Raw genomic sequence first — 25,257 nt, 5'->3', positions numbered from 1 at the left:
TTTCTTTTAATTATCAATCGACCCAAAATATTTATTTCAAATTTAGAAAAATGTACTACGTTACAATACCCCCCTCCCCGATTTTAAGGTTCAACGTAGGTGAACCGCTCGCTGTCCTCAGCGATTCGGATCCTACAAATAAGTTTATTGGACCAGACCAACAACACACCAAAGGCAAGAAAACTAACCCAATAAACAAGCTAATCAAATTGAGCAAAAATCTAACGCGGCTTCGAGATTTTGTCCCACAGGAGTCTAAGGACTCTACTCTATATATCTTGAAAAAAATCTAACGTTTCTACAAATATGGATCAACCGAATCTAAAAACCAACGACCAAAAAAGAAAATCTCGAACCCACGTTAACATACGGAAGGTGAAAAAAACTATGCGGCCATCTGCGCAACACATAGAAAAAAACCTCCGTTATACCTTACAAACCAGTGAACAAACCGTTGGCCTTCTCAGCACAACGCGGAAAAAGCTTGTTGTACTGAGAAAGCCAATTCCAACCGCCAGGACCGATGTTCAGCATTCATCAATATAAACTCTCCTTGTCCGGGCAAAATGATGAAGTCTGGGCAATAAACCATCACCCGACTCCAATAACCATAAATCCAAACCGGAAAACAATCCAACAAAATCTAAGTTTCAAACCATCAAAGTTGCTAAATTGAGTTTTAATCTCTACCTAAAAAATTTGTCCCCGACTGACTTGTCGGAGGAAAAGAAACGTCCCAAATCATGTTTCACACCACCCCCCAAAAAATACGGTATACCTAAACAAAATGAGGTACGGCAACATGCGAAATAGTACTATTAAAAAAATCATTAGGACTTACGCCTAACGACACGTGAATTAAAAAAAATACGCTAAGTTAAAAAAACAAAGTACTATTTCGATGTTTGTCGGGTATGGTAAGTACCGGACAAAGCGTAACAATGCGTTACCATTTGGTCATATTAAAGATAGCTCCGATGTTGGGGTTGAGAGGTACTTAGCAGGTGAGTGGTTTGTCGTCCTTGGCGGCACGACGACTGGTACAAGACGAGGGATCGTGCGTCCAAGGATAACTTTTCCAAACTCTAAAACCATACTAAGTCCTATAGTCCAAATCGCTCTGAGACTGAGCACAGCTTCGATCGCACCGCACATACATCACGCACTAACAGATTCAAACATTCATCGCCCATGCAAAAATAATAACGTAACAGTTTTACTGTTCGCCACGTTCCGAACAAAATTCGTGAATTAAATATTTACCGAATATTTAACACTACTAACGATCTCAACCGTTTTTTTGTTATGTTATGAGAGGTAGGTGATAGTGGTCGTCAACCCTGGTGGCAAGACGACAAGCCTAAAGAGACTCGGGGTCCTGCGTCCAGAGATAACTTCCACCTCAAAACCTAACTTCCATTTCCTACTTAAAAAAGGATAACTTTTCCGAACTCTAAAACCATACTAAGTCCTATAGTCCAAATCGCTCTGAGTGGTTTGACCAACTATACCTATTTCTGGTTCCTATTGTCATGTCCTGTCCTATTCAAGGTCAATATCATAATATGTATATTATAAACCAACTGCTCAATATTACACGGTATACATCCTGAATATACAATAAGGTAAGTGAGGCCACTTACCTTATTGTATATTCCGTGTGGGCCGTATATGCCTATATAGATAGAGCCCACCTTAAATTAAAATGGTTTTTTTTAATAAACAGGATATGAAGTATGAAAAACTCACTCAAATAGGTTTCTCATTTATTTAAGCTTCTTCATTATACCAAAATAGTTATAAAAATATTACGATACTCTTGGAAAATATACCTTAAAAGTCCTATTATGGGCCTTATTGAACACTAGCAGTGTATTACTTACTCCCGCAAAAAATAATCATTTCGACAGTAGGTAATAACAGATTTTATTGTTTTTAACTTAAGAGTTATACATATACAAATAACAATATTTGATACTTCATAACAGGAGGATTTATTTATAATAAGTGAAAATAATTATTTTGGGCCTTAATAACTAAAGATATAAAAATTGTCTAGTTTACGCGAAAATAGTAGGTAACTAAACATAAATCTTTATTAGTTACAGTAGTATCATCTTTTAACATCTGGGGGCACGGCAGTGCCCCTGCCAAGACGAGCAAAGCATAAGGGCATCTACCTTTTCTCGAAGCGCTTCGTCGTGTTTTGGAACCCTCATAACTTGGGGTTGGATTATACCAGATAAACAAAGTTCTCGGACTTATTAAGCATATCAATTGCATAGCTCTTATACTTTAGATTTTATTCATATCTAAAAACTTCGATTTCGTCACTGACTCACTCACTTGATGATCATCAATACCGGGTACTTCCTGAAGTCCTCTAAGAAGCTGAAATTTGGTATGTAAGATAGTTTTAGTACACAAACAACAAATAAATTCAAAAACTTGAAATTAATTTTTTATCCCTAAGGGGATGAAGAGGGGGTTTAATTTTGTATGGGGAATCAATAATCGCTGAACCGATTTAGTTGAAATTTGGTATGTAGATAGGTATTGTTATGGGGAAGGATATAGAATAGATTTCAACCTCAAAGTTTACCCTTACGGGGTGAAGGCAGATTTCAACCCCAAAGTTTACCCTTATGGGATGAAGGGTTTATATAGGGAATCAGTAAGAAGTACATTGTGTAACAGATGCCCCCAGATACTTATTTCAGGATTTTTAATAGTAAATCACCCCCCCCCCCCTTCACCCCCCCCTTGTTCACCCCTTTAAATTAGGGCATGGAAGATTGTCATAAGCATCTTACAAAAAGAAGTGAAATCCCACTAAAAACTTTTTGATGTAAAATGTTGCCCAAACGAAACCACTGTCAAAAAGTTATCAGATCTCTTGCCAAGCTTCTAACTCTAAAAGCCCTCTAACTTTACTAGCTCTACACCAAAAGTATGTGGCTTGGTCGTTTCGTTTCTACAAGAACTATTGTAAGTATAATACAAAAACCGCCCAAATGCGAGTCGGACTCGCGTTCCAAGGGTTCCGTACATTACACAATTTTAACAATATATTTTTTTTTAGAGAAAAGTGAGTAAAATGTCTTTAAAAAACCCGTAGGGATCGGAAAACTAGGTACTTAAGTCCGACTCACGCTTGACTGCACATTTCTAATAGGTTTTTCTGGCATCTATAGGAAAAGAGCTAATATGTGTATTTTTTTCATAATTTTAGACCCAGTAGTTTCGGAGATAAGGGGGGGGAATGGTCATTTTTTGCGTATTTTCTTAAATAACTTCTAAACTATTTATTTTAAAATTATTAAAAAAAATATCTGAGGTTCTCACAATGAGCCCCTTAATTTGATATATAACAAGATATAGTGTTTTTTTTCTTCTATTTATCATTCATCTCAAAAGTGACCCCTTTATTTGAATTTCTATTATTTACTTTACATGTATGTTCTTGGGTTATAGACTTACATGTGTATACCAAATTTCAACTTATTGGTGCAGTAGTTACGGAGCAAATAGGCTGTGACAGACGGACAGCCAGACACACGAGTGATCCTATAAGGGTTCAGTATTTTTCCTTTTGAGGTTGAAACGTGCTATTTTAAAGGGGTTAAATAAATTGCAAAGCTCCGGCTTGTTCAAAGAAAGCTATAGCACGTTAGCACAAAAAAATGAAATTTAAATACTTAGTAAAAATGTGGTGTCTAAAATTGCTTGCTAGAGGAACCTAATTTGGGAGATGAAAAAGCGAACACAAATTATATTATAGAAACTTTATTAAACCTAAGATCTTGCCAGTGGTAAGTTTGTGATTTAATCCTAACCTGTGAATCTGTGTGAACCTTTAACTTGATTTGACGACACCTAATTTTAGAACTTAGCTCAGTGGACAGCTGGGCCGCTTAACAGGTCCAGAATAAAGCTTCACACAGAATTCTACTTATTTTAAGAACTAATTTATTTTTATACTAAATACTATGTACCAGGATTTTCAAATGTATTTATCTTACTTTAGTGGTTGCTCAAAATTCTAAATTTACTCTAAACTTTGCAGCTGGCGCTGATGCCCTACTAAATTAAATCATGGAAAGGACCGACCTCAGAATTTAAACGTTCCTCAGATGCAGAACAACCCCGACAACAGATAAGCATCGAGAGGTGCATCTGAATGCAACAGATTATGCATAGAAATGCAATCAATGAGGTTTGTTTTGGACACCGTTAAAAACGTTGAAATAAGAAGAGGTATTTTTCTTTTAATTATCAATCGACCCAAAATATTTATTTCAAATTTAGAAAAATGTACTACGTTACAAGGTACGGAACCCTAAAAATAATGAATTTAATAAATTTTTCACCTTATGCCCATGTGGCGGTAGCGAAACAGCCAAGCCACATATTTTCACTAAGGTGTAGAGTTAGTGAAGTTAGGGCTTGTAGAGTTTGAAGCTTGGCTCGACAAGAGATCTGACAACTTTTTGACAGTGCGAGTCTTATGGTTTCGTCTTAGCAACAATTTACATGAAAATGTGTTTGGTGGGATAATTTTTTACAGTATAAATATTTATTCGTAACAAATAAGTATTATCTTTTAACATAATTTTGATAGTACATCTGGTGCTACATTACGACACCGGTGCTATAATAAGCACATTAAAACACTCCCTTTGGCCGTGTGTTAAAATTTGTCACTCGTTGCAAAATATCTATTTTTCGCACTTCTATCGTAAATACCTACCTATGTATTAACAAAAAAAATCACTTGTAAATAGTTACTGCCTTTAAAAAGTATAAGTGCCTCAATGTTATTAGACTTTTTGATTCTATAAACGTCTTTAGGTCAATAAAGCAAGTGATAAATTATTAGAGTTAGACCAAGAAAAGTCTGCAGCAATTTTGACAGCCCACGCAGTGCAAGTGTTATTTATAAGTCATAATTTTATAGAAGTTTCTTCAAATCGACCTTATTAATAAGAGATTAAAAATATTCAAAATTATCTTAAAATATTTTAATCTAATATTTCATCTCATACGTTCAATAAGGCCCGGGACTGGACCTTTTTACCTGCACTGACAGTGGGCCTTCTTAGCAACAAGTACAAATTCAGAATAATTGGGAATAATAGGGAGCAATTGTTATTTTTGAATGCTGGGCCTTGTTACCCGCCGGGCCTCATATGCCTGCACTTAACCTACCTTATTTGTTTTACAAGGGGAAAAGTTGTTGATTAACCGCTCGTGCTAATATTGATACCCAAACAAGCGAAACATTTTTTTTTATTAAATAGAAGGCAAACGAGCAGACGAATCACCTGGTGGTTAGCGATTACCGCCGCCCATGGACACCCGCAACACCAGAAGGGTTGCAAGCGCGTTGCCGACGCGCGTTTAAGATGGGGGTCTTTTAAGGTTTGAAGGTCGTATCGGACAGTTCATTCCACAGTTTGGCTGTGCGAGGCAGGAAGTACATTCACAAATTCAAACATTCTAAAATTGAAGCACGAGCGTAGCGAGTGGTTCGTAAAATTGAACCTTGAGCGTAGTGAAGGTTTCGAGGGACGAAGGTTAAATAAAATTTTCATCACATCAGCTCGTAAAGGCCCTCTTGATTGTTCCAAACGGATAAGAAAAGTGGCATTTAATTTGATGCAAATTTTGAGTTGTTTCCGTAGGTAAATTGGATCAGTTGGTTGGTAATATTGACTTTAAAATGATAAATATCGTTAGTTTGAAATTGATTTTATGATAAAGTAAATATTATCGGAGATGATCGCTCTTAAAAAATATATGTCGCTAGTCATTTATAACCTAAAAGCGCCAAATTACGCAAAATTATATTGAAATGACACCTGTGTATTGAATTTGAAGAATACTTTAACAAGGGTAGTTATCTGTATGACAATGCACCTAAAATAATTTTCAAATGTATCTATTATTTCTATACTTAACACGATAACGAATTCTACGTAAACGAAACCGCGGGCAATCCCTAGTACATATAGAAATAAATAAGGAAAGGTAAGTTTCCATTAGTGTACTGTGTAAAATAACTGTTTACCATTGATAATAATTTTATAAACGCTTTGCGTATTTTTAAGGTCACCGCGCTAACCGCTAGCCCGCGACCGTCGATCGCTGCCTCCTGCCCCGAAGCACAGCGCGGCGCGCGAAAACGCCGCGTTTGAAATGTAACTTAATATAAGCTCGGAATGCATACTTACGTATCAGTATTTAGTGTCGCCGTGATTTTATATTTCTAATCTTTTGTGTGAGAAGTAAGATCTTTATTATGACCGTGTAGTATTAACTCTACAAACTTTAATTCAATATTGGCTATACTGCTTAACCAGAAATCAATATCTAGACAAGCACATTGTCTACATTTCTAACTTTTTACATGTATACTAAGTTGATAGGTAATATCGTAATTTTGCAATATCAGCTACTCTAATTCTGTATTTACATAATAATTCGTGTTTTTACGTTCACCAGAAAGCAGCTGTTCCAGATTTCTAAAAACCGAATATTGTGAATAAATTAAAGTGTTATTGAATATGTTAAAGTTTTTTGTAACTTTAATTTTATATTTACATAGTTATTTAGCAAAAATTGAAATATTTAAATATGGCCGAACGCTCCACCTAGAATTTTCTAACTTTTTACATGAATGTTATTTAACATGCTCACAATAACATATCAAAAAAGAAAAAACTTTAATGTTATCAAAAGCCATTTTTGTTCCACCGCTGGTCTATATGTAGAGTAACGTAACCGTAGTTCGTGAACGTTATAGGGGACGTGAGGGTGTCATCTATTGGGCAGTAGCATTTAGCATGCCGAGCACCAGGACGTTATTAGTTACGTAAAAAAATGCTAACGGTTGTTGTTTTTTGCAAGTGAATTGCATGTATTTCTTTCTACACGTTGCATAAAACTTCATACCATAGGTATCTTACTTAAGAGTATGAAATAATTAATCGAATTGTACAGGAAGCTTTCTATTGTAAAGAATTGAATGTTATTTTACTTATACAGAAAACAGAAAAAAATCCCGAAGCGTGTACCTAATACCTGCTGCCAACCTATGTTTAGCGAATATGATAAATATTCACACGGATACACGGTTCCGAGGAGAATATTTATCGCGTTCAAAGGCTTTGGGATGCCCGGTCAATAAACTTATTGTAGGCGTGAAGCTCGTGGCTCAAGCCAATCGTGACGTGTTACCAATAGTAAAAGTAATCAAATACGTGATGTCTTCGTATATTCGTGTCGCTGGAATAAAATAGTACCTACAATCTACATATTCGTACAGTAAAATGTACTTCACTCCCAAACCAAACAAAAAAACAGTTCATTTATCTACGGTAACTTACCGTAGTTTATTATTCTTGAACTAGTATGTCTACAGAGACAAGCAAAATATGATTAAAGCAGACACATCGATAGCCACTAGCCAGACCTAACAACAAACCAACAAAACAACGCATTATGGTAACATTCCATTTCTGACCGCAGCTGCACTACCGGTACTGAACGCGTCGCTGTCATTGTCAATTTCCATAGTAAAATTGACAATAATGCAGCTGCGGTTAGAAATGGAATGTTACCCTTAGTGGTATTACCTAGTCGTCTTGATAGGAGTAATAATAGTCGTGCCGTTTTTGGCCATCAGTCAGGTGTACGGAATATTGTACTAACGAATGGCGTAGCAGTATTCGTCTATCTTCAGATACCTCAACAAATAGCTCTTTTATCTTCAGATACCTCCATATCAAAGAACGACGTCTCTACAAATACTCGCGGTATTAAAAACATTGCCGAAGCGCATAATCCATGTTGCAGACTACAGTCCTGCAATCCGTGGTTCAGGTTTAACTTTCCAACGTGGGTTTGTTTACTGCGGCTGCGCAAGCGCTGGAACTCGTCGCGCGAGTTCGGATTGCACGCAGCCGGCAAGGTCGCGCGCGCAAAAACGACCTAATGAAACCTTAAGCATTCCTATAGAATGACTTGTGTTGTGTTTGAGGAAATGTTTATGTTTTTTACTCGATACCTCTGTAAGTGGTCTAGTATTTCGTAGAATTTCATTCATCTCTGCCATGGATATCTTGTAGAATTGCTCCGTGTTGGTAAAACCGGTATATCTACATATATTTTGTAATTTCAGTTAAAAGAAAGTTGCCTGTTTTCATTCTCAAACCAGTATGTTAGGTCATGGATGTTGTGAAGACGTTGACAGTTCGAATAGCCTGATAAGATAAAGGATTCAAAAGAGACGTTGGGTATTAAACAAAAAATTGTATTTATCACTCGATGGTATTATACTGAATTCGCAAAATTGCACGAATTCTCATGGGAAACTGCTTGTTAACTTGCGCGAAACCTAGTTTTCGAACACGTATGGAGTTTTCCTCTTCTCGGAGACGTGAACTAGTTTAAGGTCAACCACATTTATAGCTTTTAAAGTTTTCCTCCGCCATTCTTCAAATATTGGCAACTAATATGGCCGTGTTAAAAGCAATATCACAACAATGGCACTTTTGGATCTCTTCCAAGACTCTAGCGTTTTATTGCATTTATAGTCTGCCGCCTTTAGATTTATGATAAACAGCTAAGTATGTACTCTTCCGCGTGGCTACCCCGCCTGTCTTTTGTTTGTTATTGTCCATCAATAGGGTTCAGCAGCATAATTGTCTTTGCATAAACTGTTTTTTGTCCTTGGCTAAAACGATAGACTCAAAAACTCAACTAAGATCCTAAAGCATCTGGAAATATTTGGTTTGTACCCCAGAAAACCGCCTTATATTTTGTCTGCTAAAATTTTGCTAGCTTTTTACTTCATTTTGGCAGAAGATGACAGTAGTTAGTTAAATTCACTCCGTCTATTATACAGAGTCCTTCGTCCTAATAGCCAAGACTGTTCCATACAAACGGGAGGAAAATGCCCCGAGGAGAAATTTAAAGGCGAGAGGCTCTCGCTCAAAATTTAGTATTCAGATGCCGTCGGGATTGAGCTAGCAAATGTGGGCCGCGACACGGACCTTCATTCAGCCCGCTATTTTCGTGTTTTACCTAAACTTGGAAGTTTAATTTAATTAAAGTTGATGTAAATAAATTAACGTTTCTTAGCTGTTAATGTTTCTTTCTACGCCAAATTAACATAGGTATTTTTACCTACCCTGGAATAGAAACGGTATAAATTAGCGACGTACACTTTTACGAGATTATTTACTTATATTCAAGTCAAATAATGGCGATATCGCTGAATCGATATTCTCTACTGCATATTTTCAATGAAAAAAGTAATTTCCTTTACCAATTATTGACGATTGATCGGATCTGTGGTTTACCATGAAAGTGCCACAAAGAAAATTAATGACATTGTTGTGCCACTGTTGGATTGACAGTGTTATGCTCGGAAAACAATAATAATTGGAATGGAACTGCTTATTCATGTCTTATTACTCATTGATAACGTCTCAACCTGTCATTAATATAATTTCAATACAGTACCTATTTAAAATGATAGATGAATGGAAAAAAATGTATGTGTGTTACAAAGGCGATATCCTTGGCATAATTTTTTAAATCTTAGTTACAATTTTGACCATAGCGACCATATCGCCCTTATTTCATAATACATAATAATAAGGCACTAATGTCCTTTCAACGCGATGCGATTTACAAAAACATGCCATTCATCTCTGAGCCTGAACACAATGAAAAACAAAACTCGTAACATGCAATGGTAAAACAATGGTGCATTTTATTAGCCGCAGTTTTATTTGCCACAACGTCGGATTCCATCTGTCCGTCTAGACGAAATCTTTTTACATTTGCTTTTATAGAATAACAATTTGTATGTTGACTGTAGCTTTCATTTACGCATCTGTTTATTTTTACGACGTGATGGATATAGTCACGAAAGAGTGTATCATGGTGTTCAATAAGTTGCCATAAATGTAAACAAATCAATTCGTCTGCCGTCGTCTCCATCCATAATCACTTAACTTTGTTTTTGTAAACATTACACATTAGATTGAACCTAACACTCATTAATTTTAGATAAGTATTAAACAACTTTTAAAAAGGAGGAGATTATATTACTCTTCTGTGTTTGTGCTTATTAATAAATTATTTATCTTTCTATATTTTAGGGTGTGTATTTTTTATGTAGGTTCGTATTTTATTACAACCTTTTTTTTAAAAGTCGGGTGTCTTTTTACCATGAAGGTCATGTGTCAAATCAAATCTAAATGCATTTGCAATTTTGGCTTCTTATTATATACAACGTGACACCCGTTTAAATTTTTCATGAGTGTATTTGTTTATTGTACCTCGGGTACAGGACCCCATACATTCCAAGAGTCTTCTCTTTCCGCACAGACTCTTTGCGCAGCTTGATAGTTTAAATTATTAGCGCTGTTTAATCCATTGTATTCATTTACGACCGAGATAACATCTTTTTTATCTAGGTCGGTCTTAAAAACAAAACAAGAGCCTTTTCATTTCCGCTACTATTTTAATAGATATACCAACGGCAATTAAAGCGTCAAAATTATATGAAACTCTTAATAAACGCTTTTAGAAAGCAAGAAGGAATTATTACAGCTACTAAGAAACTTACCCAGGCTTATTTACAACGAGAATTAATCCAGCTGCGAGACTAATTAAATGTCCAGCAAGGAAGACGGATTTCTTTGAGTTGGTACTAATTTATAGGGACGATGAAACTTTATAGCTGTTAAGTCTGGTCGTTGCGTAATATAAGATTTGTAACAGGAGAGGGATCTCTAAAGCAATTATCTCACGCCTTATTATTTATCATATTAATCGCTTTGTTAAGAGCAGAAAAATAGGTTTGATTCCGACCTAAGTGACTTTTTTTTTTAAAGAGGGGAAATGCTTTACGCATACCACCCCGGCGCGGGGACGGGCCGGGATGGTTATGTGGGACTCCCTGTTGTGGGCTAATGAGACCCCAGGTTTACCCACTAAAACCCCTCTGTTGCCGCCTCGCTGCTATACGGCGAGGTCCCAGGAACGCCGAAGTACTCTTCCGCAACCTAAGTGACCTAGCCTAACTACGACTAGTGTCTGCACTAGCCTGAATGTTTTCAAAGATAATGAGATTTCGGAACTTCGACAGGAATGTCTTGGAGATACTTAAAACACGTGGTTAAATTGCTAAACGACTTTGACTCTGCTATTTGTTTCTATTTCCACTTTTGTACAGTCGCCATCAAATATATTGGAACGGCCGAAGTGCTCAAAAATATCTGAACACGCACTCTAACGCGTTGATAATAGAGGCGTGTTCAGATATTTATGAGCGCCTTGGACTGTGCGCAACTGATTACGAGATTAAAATTTGTGTGTGATAAGCTGATAAAATGCATTGATATTTTTGTTCCAGCCCACGTGGACAATGAGATGTACCTCTCCCGGGCGCTGGAACGCCTGGGCGGGAACGCTCTCAGTAAAGACTCGGAGCCCGACATCGGAGCTGCATTCTTCAAGTTCGCTGTGGTCACTAAGGAGTTGTCCGCGCTTATGAAAACGCTGGTGAGTCCCGGTCTCAGATCATCTCAATTCTCAACTATTTACAAGATGGAGCATGCATTTTTTTAACTCAATTCGATGACTGCACGCGGTTGTAGTAAGGGTAATAACAGCTGTTCTCAAGTATTCATCCTCATCCATATATTAAGAAACTCGAAGTAAACTTTCTCGTAAGTACTACGAGTAAATTCTGCGACATACATATAGACTTTATATATGTAGCCTTGTTGCTTGAGTTGTCGTGCTTAAAGCGTTTGGGTCTGTGTAATACATAGTTAATTCAATTATGGAATTTGAACTGTCGTTAAAGTGCTTCCTCGCTAGAGATATCAAGTGTTCGTGTCCCGGAACTTGATACTAATTAGTGTTCTTCCGGGCATTAAACTATTCATTGGGTATTTACGTGCAAGAGCATGTCGCGTTTTAGATGCACAGTTTTTATTATGCCGAGTTTTACATTAGATTAGTCAATAATTTCATAGAAATAGGCATAATACCTATGACTTGACCTAGTAAGTAAGGCTCAATGTACATTACAAAGTATAATATTCATTGCAATATAAATAATTAGACCCTTTCATGAACTAAATTAAGTAGCATTTCTTTTGTTTCATTGTTTTTCAAACAACAAGGGTCTAATTAAAAACCCATCATCGACATATCAGAATCGGTTTTCGAAATTATCCGACATTCGAAATTGCCTGAACATGTTCTCTTTGCGCAGTGACAGCTTCTTTGTTTTTTGTGTGTAGTTTTTGCATCACTTTGTTGATACTGAAGTTATGGCCAACCGGCCAACCTAACACTTCCAATAAACTAGAGATATGTTACTTTAGCTACCACAAATACTATAAAAATAGGCTACTGTCTGTAAGAATTAAAATATTTGTAGAAAATGTATGTACAAGTATGTACAAGTATATTTACAATATTATTTACATAAATTTTACAAATTGCACTGAAGAAGGTAGAGAGGCAATAGAGAGTTCTCTCTCCAGGCGGGTGTTATGCCTGGGGACCGAAGTCCACTGAGAGTTGGTTGGAAGTTATATATATGGAAACTGACATTATAACTCCGTAAGCGCGATGTAGGTCTTACATACTAATTGCCTTCTAGACGTAGTATCTTCTTAGTAGTTTGTGCGTTCTTAGCTTCCTAACGCCATCTGTTAGAATATTGTGGCACGGCGTTGGCAGTGACAGCTAGAGGAGACGCCACATCAGCCCCCCTTTGAGCGGAGGGGTCAGCGACGACGTATGAAGTGTGCAGCGAAACCAAGTGTGGCGAGTGAAGATGCTAAGAGTCACAGGCGAGCAGAGCGGCTCAGAGCCAGTGTGACGAGGGTAGTTGCTCAGAGCCAGAGAGGCGAGCGGAGAGAGAGAGAGAGAGAGAAATGGCTTGCTGCGAGGCGGCGTCATCAGGATCTTGAGGTCTTCATGGCTGTCCAATGTCGGAAGGTCACTAATGTGGAAAGTATTTACAAGGCTATTTACAATATTTATTTACATAAATTTACAAATTCCGCTGAAGAAGGTAGAGAGGCAATAGAGAGTACTCTCTCCAGGCGGGTGTTATGCCTGGGGACCGAAGTCCACTGAGAGTTGGTTGTTCGCTGGTTGTTGGTTGTTGGTTGTTGTTGGAAGTTATATATATGGAAACTGACATTATAACTCCGTAAGCGCGATGTAGGTCTTACATACTAATTGCCTTCTAGACGTAGTATCTTCTTAGTAGTTTGTGCGTTCTTAGCTTCCTAACGCCATCTGTTAGAATATTGTGGCACGGCGTTGGCAGTGACAGCTAGAGGAGACGCCACATATTCTTTCATATACGCACATTCCTATCTTTACACCGTATAATCTTTTAAGATATATTAAATTATAATTATTAGGGTCTTAAACGTTACCGCCTATCCGCATAATATTAAACCGCAATTGGAGAAAGCAATCAAGATGAGTTATGGCACTTTCAATTTCAGCACTGAATTTTAGAACCAGTTTTAGCGGGATACCGTAATAATCGTGATAAAATTTGATTGCTTCGGAAATTATTAAAGCTAAAGACTCATAACGATGCAATAAATTAAATGACACAGTTAAATCAATCTCACTCGCTTGTGTTTTGCTCATTATAGTCATTATTTTAAACAGCGCGTTTATGGCTAGCGTTTCTCGGATCTATCATTTTAATCCGCTTTACAAAAGACCACTGTCATAAAATACCACTATAAGTACTTATTTTCTGATTTCTCTCACTGTGCGTAGGTGCGTATAGGTAGATATGTAGTGGTGTTATGATGATAAGGTTGCCTTGCCAGAGCTCCCAAAAATGCACTGTGATGTCGGCAAAGCGTCAATTGAAATAAGAACCTTGACTTTGAATTAGGCTTAGTGACGTGCATATAAATTGATATATCTAAAATTGCAGGCGCCCATAGGCTATTTTTACGGTATCCATTTAACATCAGAATGGCGGCCATATGATTATTTTCCAAAATAAATAAAAAAGGTTGTCATTGTAGTTTAGTTATTGAGCACTTTCTCACTGATAGAGTGAAGCGGTAGAAAACTGTACCGAACAACCAGTTCGCCGGCACTAGCATGTGCCCCAGTTTCGCGTGTTTGCACAAAACTGGTACTATCCTTCCTCGCGCCGAAAAGTTGTATCTCCATACGAATTTCGTTATGACGTACGGCTTTTTAGAATAACATTATTTAGGCCGCTAACCGGCAATGCACGCCTATTGTCCAACTCGATATTTTTCATCTGACTGGATAGTGGATATGGATCATTTGTTCCATATTTGCATAAACTGTTTGATACATGAAAGAGTAACTTGTGTTTAGAAAGCATAAAACGGTTCTTTACATACATTTTGACACTTAATCGCAGTCAAAATTGAACGACAGCTAATTTATATGTTTTGTTCCGCGAAAAACATTGTAGGTGTAAGTAGGTATACCTACCTACAGTACTTTAGTGGGCGAGGGGTCAAAAATATCATTTGTGGAATATTTCCGTTGGAGTTAATTCGGCTTACTTATTTCGAATCTTAAGAGATATCCTTAATTATTGTCTCAAAATAGATAAACCGGTGGGACTGTGTCAAAAGTGTCTAACCAATTTCCAATTTGACACGGTTTCGGGTAGCTTAGAGAAATGGAGTCCTATTTCACTAAGTGTATCTAAAACGGTAATGGAATTAAATGAACCATAAACCATAACACACAATTTGTAAACTGAATTAAACCCTCTGTGTGCCTACTATATAGTGGGTCTTAATTTAATTTCAACAGTAACATTTTGACATCATCCAAAGGTACTTAAACACAAACACAGTTATATCTTTTTTGATATTCTGAAGTCCAAGGAACCTGGTAGAACATAGAACCTAACAGAAGCTGGTAAAACTTATTTTCTCTGAGTAATCAGATTAGACTCTTTCTGAAATTACAGCCAGTTCAACCGACTGTTAAATGAAAAAGACTAAGTAAGAAAAGCACAAAAGTCCTTACAAATCCCTGTTGCTTCATTGTCATTCTAATCGCTTACCAAGTCCGGGCGAGTTAATCGCTCGAGAGAACCATTGCAAGAACATTATCTGATCATGCATAGTTGCTGCGGATCCTCGAGGTCTCATTACACTGGACATCTTAAAGAAGCTCAGCCAGTGAGAACACGTTCAGCCTTCATAATCCGGGCCGTGACGGAAATTGAGTCATTGCGGGAGCGACTATCTCCAGGGATCTATGGCGCGAGGAAAAGTGATACTTTCCCGTCTGTCTACAAAACGTTCATTTAGTCACCGTTGCTAGATTTTTACCCATATAAAAAGAACTTGGGATTGAGACAATTTTGTTTCAGTTTATGTCGCATCTGACTAAATAAAGGGATATAAAATTTATGGACAGCTTACTCGAATGTTGGAATGTATGATTACATTTGACTACCTTCTACTTCTTCTCAGTCACCATGACTTGTGTCCGAAATGTGAAATGAAATGTGACCGAACATAATGAAGTGGTCGAGGTCCATATAGGCTGCTCTCTGAATGAAACCACAAGCTTTCTTGACTGTGTTATACTTACTAGAACATATTAGGTTACTAGTAGTAGTAGGTACCTATAGAGGAATCCTAACAGCTTAATGGCAAAACGGTGCCTACGACAAGCGATTTCTGTATTAAAGTATGTCTTGACTCGTTTTTTATCGCCATTAAGAGTAAAAATCGTGAACATCCATTAAAACGGTACAAAAGTCTCGTTTTTCGACCGTTTTAAGGCAACGTGCCGAAAACCGCTATATTTCGCCCACAAACCGTTGGGCCGCGACTGAATTATTCATACATTAGCTATCCCAGTTCACCAGTTAGGGCCAGTTTCTAGTTTTCCCTTTTCACATTATTATTGCTCTAAATTACGAAGAGCGAAATTTACGCCATATGCAAAACAGGCCTTTTCTATCATATTTTAACAACGTAACCGTGTTATAGAATTTTTGAAAAAGCTATATTTCAATTGTGCTCGTGTGCTACTCTTTACTGAGCCATAACGAAAAGGACATTAACACCTACAAAAACAAAAATCACAAAGAAACTGCAACTTCGGGATTAGTTGCCAAGCGGAGCGGACCCAGGTTCCTCAAACAGCCGGGATAACGCGAGGAAGATGATGATGACAAAGAAACTGCAACTGATGCAATAAAAATATCGAAAAAATTGAAACAGTTCAAACTCAGTATGAACCTCTCCTTTACGAGCCGGAGATATCAACTTTTAACACCGCAAATGTAAAGAACATCTAGAATTGCATCAGCCTTTGAAATCCACACGATTGGAGTCGCAGGATCAGCTAGTACAAATATTAATTGTATAATAAAATATGAATTGTAGATTTATATGATTACATTAGCAGAGAAATAACATTTTCATTTGCAATGATCCTTTCTAGTCCCATTATAATTTTAAATTTGATTTCCTATGAATAAATCTTTTGTAAGAATAGGTACACATGATTTGCATAAACTCTTATCCGATGGCAGGCCATCCATTATACTCCCATGGCTTCGCCTTCCATTTTCTATTAACAAAGCCACATTAATTCTCTAGTGAATCTCGAAGCTCATTTCTGTAAATGTATTGTTTCACGTTAGATAAGCCGTATCGTATTATAATCGCTAACCAATGTAACACGATAATGATAAACCATCTACCTATCGCGTGTTTATTGACAGAGTAGTAAGTGTTAATAAAGACTGGCAATCTACATATAGTATTGCGTTTTTCTTCAATGCAGTGCGTCCCGGCTCTTTCCGATTTATAGGTGCTGATAGCTGATATTGCCAATTTGCCATACACGCTATACAAAATAAGTAATGAATTAATGATCCTAACCTAAAGTATGTCTAGCTACAAGTGATCCCTTCTGCGGAACCAGTTTAATGCATCTCCTTAAGAACGATCCTCTCTCTGGCAGCGGCGTGCCTACGGTTTCGGAGTAAGGCAAGCCGAAAGATATGTTTTCGTAATAAATGTCCAATCTCACTTTGAACTCAAATGAAGAATGAATGGATTTGCTAGCGTAAGTATCGCGGCGAGCTAGGCATACTAGGTACTACTATAATTACTAGATATAACTTTACAAACATATCAGAGGGCGTACCTTCTTTCTCTGTTACTCTAATTACGCCTTAATTGGAGTAAACCAACAATCCTTGTGTTTTATAAACGGCTGTACAAAATTTTCTCTCAATGCGACTGACTTTTCTGAGAATACACAAGTCTGGTGTTGGTTTTGGCGCTGACATGATATCCCGTTTTTCTACAAAGTTTAACTTGCCTTCGTTGAGTAATACGTGGACGCATCTCATACCGTCACAAGGAACAACGTCATCAATTGTTAACACTTATAAACGTCACAACAAACAAACAAATCCACATTCACTAAATAATTCAAATTCACTTAAATAAATTGAGCTTTCGTTGCTTCCGACTCTACTAAATAATAATACACTTGAAGTAAACGCGTGCCCGTGCGAACTTATGCAGCAAACTTCACACCAAAAGCCAGGCTTAAATCGCCATATAAAATGGCTATACATGCCAACAAATAGTTACATCGTTTTATGTCGGTTTGTAGGCTAAGAGCGCCTAGAGCGGGATGAAAAAGCAAGTCCGGTTGCAAGCCAACGAGTGCGAGCAGGATAGCTAGAACATTCTACGCCTGATTTCTTTCGCGCGGACGAGGCGCCACAGCGGCAAAAATTTGCAACACGCTGGCGCCGCGGTCCGCGCGCTGTTGCTTGAATTTAATAATACGGGTTCATTTGGCGCGCGGTTTAGAAATAATGATTTTATCACTACGTAATTTCGTTAAGGTAAATATTAAGGCAAGCCCGGCTTTTGGGCTTGTATGGAAGTACCGCCACTGCTCTCTGGCTACGGCCCTCTTCTTTTTTTTTAGTTCAGTTTTTAAAACTCGCTGCTGTTTCTTTGATAGCTGCCTGCCAACCTGGTCCTATCTTAGTTTTATCCAGGAGGATCTTTTTTAAATATCATCGACTGATCGGCGGAATTAGCAACTCTTTTGCTAAGTATCAGTATTTAGTATTTACTATTCACTCGTCTCTATTGTCGGTTAACGGATGTATATCGCGGACTTGTAGATGTATACCAGAGCAGGAATTTGAAATTTTGTTATTAAGAAATTCCGACGCGAATGATGCGGTTCTAAGAAATGTTAGGCATTCGTGTTATTTGATGAAGTATTTCTTGGATCTCGGGCTGAATACCTACATCACTTATGCGTGCTAAAAAATAGAAAATAACTTTTTGCACATGCACACCTCAATACTAAAAAATAATACAGAGAACACAGGAACTCAAGTATAGGAAAACAACAGGCAGTCTTATCGTTAAAAAGCGATCTGTCCCAAACAACCTCTAGTTATCGGAAACGAATAAATTATCCTAATAAATAATAATTTTTGGACCAAATCGTATCAATACTCAATACTGTCAGCTTTTTAATAAGCTTGTCTCCTACCTTATTACTTAGCGTTTTCTCCGTTGGTTTCTAAAAGAGCCAGGATTCCACTTCTCAAAAATTGTCCTAGACAAAAGCTATAAAACTGAAACTATGCCTTATTATAAGTAACAATCTGGATTCCTCATCCTAACATTGTATTAATTATTGAACAACTTGGTATTGGGAAATATTAAATGTTCATTGGTAGGTACTAAGTATTGGTACGAACCTAGGTTCGGTTCGAATCCAAGACCTCCGAATTGAAACCAAAGCAAAGCTGCTCCAACATGGTTACGAAAATTACCTGCATCGCGAAACAATAACCGTTTTATGTACCTATTGCCTTTCCTCGCATATAGGTTCCGAGAAACTCATTGGTTTATACCAGTTTACCAGTTCCTTTCAAACCCAGGCTGAAACCAAAGCGAAGCTCCAATACGTTAAACGAAAATTAACTGCATCAGTTAATAGCCGTTTTATGTATCGTCCTTCTTGGAACGTTCGACATTCGAAACGTTAACCGCTGACGCAAATTGCGTGGGCGCAGATTTACTTGCAAATGGGTCACGGCGATGACCCATTATTGTTACCTTGCCAGTTACGCTACACTGATTCGGGAGCGTGTCTGTTGATCTTCGTTGGCCTTGTGTACTAAATAAAACTAAATTTCTACATATAGACATTGGAATACCAGTATTTCCAGTGGATATTAAAATATCAATATTCTTAACTAAATCTGAATGTATAATGTTTTTATAAGGTGCAGGGGGGCAATTTAAAATGCGGGGTGATTTAAACTACTCGAAATATCTTCCATGTTTTACATTATTAACTAGGGTCACACACAACACATCTTTTCGCCACATATGTGGCACTATAGTTAATAATGTAAAACATGGAAGCTATTTCGATTAGTTTAAATTACCCCGCAGTCTAAATTGTCCCCCTGCACCTTAGGTGTTTCTACTCTTTCAAATAAATAAATGAAGTATTTTACATTTTGCCAATCAGAAATACACAACATTTGCCAGGCTGCGCAACAGGTATGGTGTAAGTAAACAAGAACATGGCCTACTTTATATTTTATCATAATGCCATTACGATATACCCATCATACGATGTATTTCGAAAGTCAAAACGAAACATACTCGGAATTTAATTAATTTTATTAGTTTATTACAAAAGTAATTGACAGTAAGTAATAGATATACACTGCTCGTTTGATTGGATAATTTGCCTAAAAATTTCAGACACGACAATAAAAACTGTTAATAACACTTTGGTTTAATGGTCTCTACCCTTAAAATGTATTTCGTCTCATCAGCTCATCACAGTAATTTGAAGATTGCCTACTGGATGTATCCGTCGTCGGCAACATCCCGGTCATTTACTCGTAAAATTAGTGCGGATGTGACTTGAAAAGACAAACCTTGTCTTGGTGACACAATCGCAGAATAACCATTGCTGATGTTTCAAGTAGTTTCAACATCATTATTGGGCATTCATAAGTATTTTATAATAATGTCGTAAAATTGCAGCCTCATTTCAATTACGCTGTTGGAATCTTCGAATTTAGAAATAAAAAGATTTCAACACATTATTTTAAAATGTATGCGGTTACGGTAGCCTTCGTCGCAAACTTTAATGTTTTCCACACTTAATCTCGAAATTCTAATTAAAGGACAGCCTACATAATTCGCTTACCAAACGAACAAGGCACGTGAGTCTAAAATTATTAAGAGAAATCCTTTTGTCATATGCCGGAACGCCCGGAACCTTACGTTTATTCGATATTTATCTGCTTATGAATTCTCTTGGGCATTCATCTTCCTTTTGTCAATATTGCTATTATAAATGACGGAAGGAAGCTACGCTACGAGAATACAAAGCGCTTACATTGTGTCAGATAAATCAAGCAAAATCGGGGAGAAAATCCATACACGGCGGGAAGAAGTTGATATCTCTTGGGAAAAAATTGAAGAAATTTGAACCTTTTGCAATTTACTTTTAAGTTCACATTTCTTCGGTAGAATATCTCGAGTTATCAAGTTCTTCCCGCCGTGTACGGAAATATGGCGAGCATTCTTATCACGATACACGAGGCTACACGACCCCAGGTTTATTTTAGGCCGGTTTTAAACGTCTTATTCTGCCTGTAAGAAAATGTGACCCAAATTAGCTGCAGCGCCTATAGTATCCGCAAACCAATCTAAGGGCCGGTGTATATACCTCTTTTAGTCTTGATCCGATCACGCAAGCGTGAAAGGAATTTTTACTACCCCGGTCCTCAGTTTGATTTGCGAATAGTATAACGCCATTTTATTCATTATTAAAAAGTAAACTTCACCATTACACCTCAGTATTAGTTTGATACATTTCGGCTTGTTTGTCAGCTCGGCTTTGCAATGTCCCGAACTTTTCTGCGCAGAATCCTCGGCCTGCCCTTGACATGGCGTGCAATCCTTTGTCCTTCGAACCCGGGGCCATGCTATGACGTGTTTGAAAACGTGCAGATGAAATATGAAGTATATAGTTATTCAGTGGTGCATTACTTGTTTATTTTTTTATTATATACATGTGTCATAAGTTCTTATTTTTTGTTAATTTGAGCATCTGAAAATTATTGTCGAAATTCAAGTTTAATAAGAGAAAATATTTTTTTTCATTTCATTTGATTTTATGTCCGACATGCGTAGATAATAGGGACCATCAATCGTTTAAAATCGCGAATCATAAAGATACTCAAAATCGTTTTCTAATACATACCTACTATAACCTAAAAATAACAGCTCTGACCTCTGACTATCGAAATAACATTTTACAATTTTATTTCTAAAGCCTTCAAGCGAGAATATAAAGCATCCCAGCCGTTTGTTTACTTTCATACGAAATGAAAACAAACTGGGTTAACCGCCTCTTTACTCACTCGTAAACGATTAATTACGAAACCAGACATAATGTACGTTCTGCAAAACATATTAATATCATCTTGAGCGTGTGACATCCACTTAACATACAATGGAGAGGCATAAAGCCGCACGTGCTCTCATTCCTAACAATGATCATTGTTACATCAACATTTCATTAACTAGAAATATTGCCGAACGCAAAAACTGCTTCAAACGCCGTGGAAAAGGCATGTGCTAAGTGTAGAGTTAACGTCGATCGTGATTTGACAACAAGCGTGCGTGTATTTGTAATTTGTAACGTTGTAACCGGTAAGTTTTGAGTCACAATACTTACTAGCCACTCACATGCTTGATATTTTTCAGTGACCTCTATTATTATAATAAAATAAGGGTGACAGCTGGTAGCTACAGTTACCAAAAGCATGTGAGTGGTTATGGCTGGCAAGCAAATATTCTTTTCCTGAAACCTGAACCTACATTTTGGCATTTATTTTGTAGTTATAGTCAGACCGTAAAAAGTCTGCAGCGATTTTGATAGCCCACGCAGTGCAAGTGTCATTTTAAACGTCAAATTTCTATGGAATTATATACATAACACTTACACTGCGTGGGCTAGCAAATCCGCTGCAGACTTTGTTTGGTGCGACTCTAACTTGCAGGTAACTTATTACTAGTTATTACTAATATTACTTGACAGGTTTCATAAGCCGTTAATATTTGCCGTCAGTGCCATAGTTGGTACTATAAGGAATACGAGTATCTATAAAACCTACTTAATTTTCTCGTAATTTGGGTTAAGCAAGAGTAATTAGGGCAACAAGTTTTAAATGTCAATGGAATACTTCACTTTCGGTAAGCAGTTGACTCATCTCAAGTAGGTAGGTAGGTACTGCACTTAGCAATTATTGTTAAGTCTCTTGGCCGCTATCGCATTTCAGTGGCATTGTCTCTGGAAATTATCCTTTGTTCCAGAACACTTTAACAAACAGCTCGTTCATGTTTCTGTCAAGGCTGAGATGGCACTTATACGGTATCCTAGGTTACCCATTGTCCTTATTGAAGCGACAACGCGATGCGAACTTCGAACATAATATTTTGACGAATAGATTTAACCCTTAATATGGCGCAAAATGTGGAAGGTCTGACTGTTAAGTTAAATCCTCCTCGAAGCTCAATAGTGTTTAAATTCTGTTTCGGAATAAAATGCAAAAAGACGGTCTCAGATAATGTCCTGCATCCCGTTGGCAATTTATGTTACTGTTGACCATGGTTTAATTAAACAAGACAATACCTTCTTGCAAAAAAAAATCACGTGCGACGATGTGATTAATACGCATAATACATAACAAACATTTGCAGTGACGTTGCATGCGTTGTTACTGTTGTTAGGGCCCTATTGTCTGTGTCAATATCTTCTTACTTACTAACCAAACCTACCTTATTAGTAGGTAGGTCTAATGCAAATGACGCATCATTGTAGTCTCTTAGCATCTCATATTTCATAACAAGCAATGACTAACGACTACACCATCCGCAATCGCATCATGACATGACGTTAGAGGTTTGATTTTTGTTGTTGTGAACACGATGATTTCTACTTGTTATCTTAGTATTAAGTCGGTTCTATTTTCTAGAGAGCTCACAAACTTATATGATACATAAAATAACTTGCAAAAACCAAAAACCCTAACGCCGTCATCATAATGACTTTTTCTCACTTTACGATTGCCAATACAGGCAACAGGTGACTTCTATTGATCCGTCAGACCTTGCGGGAGAAAAGATACTCAGAGATAAGAGCGATAAAACGTAATATCTAGCCTTTTCTGGTGATAAAGCGGAATATGATTGCGGTGCTCGATTCCAGTGTGCAATTTCACTGCATCGTGGAGATAAGGGGCTTGGGCCGTGTTACGGTTAGTGGCGTGAGAAGCGCCACGTTAAGATTATTTGAGAATGATACATGAGTATAATAGTTAAGATGACTACTTTATACAAGTATGGTCAGGTTAGGTTTTATTAAATTATTCACCTCAGACGTGCACTAAACTTAGTAAAGTAATGGTTAAATCGTATGGCACACCTCGTTTGTAGGTTTAAAATGCAAGGGTTAATTTCCGTTATCTGCTCAAAAAGTCAAAATGTCCAGATAAACCCAGCGGTTGACAACCTATATGCTTTATAATTTTAACGCAACTTTTCCACTCGATTAAATCGCGACATTTTACAAACCATTTGCCCGGCGTGTAATAATTAGCAGGTCGACAACAATGTCCAGGAAGGGCTTCATTATGTTGTACGTTCTACAACCCTTTATCTCCCCTCGACTGACAGACGCGTTCACTCCATTGATTCCATAATATGTCATGTATTTACCCTTTACTTTTTGAGTAGAACCAGTCTAACTCTGAACTTGGGGTCCATAACAAGAATGCGATATCTAAAAAAGCATCTATACTGGTTTACCTCTCGCCTGTGCTTGGATCGAGAAAAGATTTACACTCAGACCCTCTTTACAATAAGCCTCTCTGTATTCTTTAAGATCATTTACAAAGTTTATTAGGTTCGTACCTTTTTTAAGCCAGTTTCCCAATACTTCACATACTTTATGTAGCAAGGATAGGAGCTAATTCAACCGTGCTCCAAATATTAAAAGTGAATTAGGGGCAACGATGATGTATGCAACGACTGACGAGTCTTTATTTAGAATGTTACATAAAATGCTAAAAATACCTGTAAGATAGAAGATAAGTAAATCGTCTAAAATGACATGAAATCGGCGAACTCGATCCAAACTGCTACCGCTTTAAATATGCAAACTTGGGGACCAAGTAACATTTTCATTCAATGAGGTTGAAGTAAATATCTATCTCTATATGCATTCCCATTGGATGGGCGAACGCGGGCCAGTCGTATTGGACGAACCAAGGTAACGTGACTTCCAATCGTGGACACACGTAAAGGTGGTATTCCATCTGCCCATTTTCTTTTTCCAATGTGTATTTGCGTCTCACAATTTGCTTATTGAAAGAGTGACGCGCAATGCACATTGAACCAATTAATTGGACAGATGGAATACCAACCATATGCATATCTTATAGTTATATGTCCACGACAGAGTCCGAAACGAGGAGATCCGGCGACGTACCTAAGTAGTATTAGACACCGGCTGTCGGCGTAGGTCTAAGGATGTCGCCAAGATAGACGCCTCCTAGGCTTCCCTGGTAGCTAGGTCTGTGGGCCAAATCAGCACACAGACCTCCATCCAGATGGGCTTTGTAGGAGAAGTGAATCGGACTATTTAAAAATAATTGGAGTTGCCCTACGGTGTGCGCAAACACGCTGAGGAAGAAGATATTAAGGATGTCGAGATACGTAACAACAATGTACATCAGAGAGCGCATTTTTACGGGTTCTCCTGAATGGTCAAGCGATTGGAATGACGCCGTGACTCGAAATTGGTTTAACTTCGAGTTGGCGGTCGATTAGACTTCGCAACTCTCGCCCGGCGCTCATATTAGAAATGGCTGTTTCCTTGCCAAATCCTACACCTGCATATGAATTGGCAACGTTATTCGGTTCACGGTGCTTGGCGCCTATTCGGGCATTTTATTTGCAACTATCATTCCAAATTGCAGGGTGAAGCAACGCTTGAGTTAAGGCGCATACATACCTCATCGACCTTGGCTTACATAACATACAACACGATATGGCGATATATTTCTATCAGCCTCTACAGGAACAA

General features: G+C 37.6%; 1 protein-coding gene across 3 annotated transcripts in view; it reads left to right on the top strand.

Annotated features, from left to right (window-relative positions):
- LOC134679974 (arfGAP with SH3 domain, ANK repeat and PH domain-containing protein) overlaps positions 1-25,257 on the top strand; it is an 89,316-nt gene that overhangs the window by 29,597 nt on the left and 34,462 nt on the right. For all 3 annotated transcript variants that reach the window (XR_010100412.1, XR_010100411.1, XM_063538934.1), the window contains exon 3: positions 11,432-11,580. Coding sequence is in view for 1 of the 3 variants with exons in the window: in XM_063538934.1 (XP_063395004.1) it covers positions 11,432-11,580 (149 nt within the window). In the remaining 2 variants the exon portion in view is untranslated. The remainder of the gene's footprint in view (positions 1-11,431; positions 11,581-25,257) is intronic.

Source organism: Cydia fagiglandana, chromosome 3 (assembly GCF_963556715.1).
Source record: "Cydia fagiglandana chromosome 3, ilCydFagi1.1, whole genome shotgun sequence".
Taxonomy (NCBI): Eukaryota; Metazoa; Arthropoda; class Insecta; order Lepidoptera; family Tortricidae; genus Cydia; species Cydia fagiglandana.
This window is presented reverse-complemented; position numbering and strand designations above follow the sequence as displayed.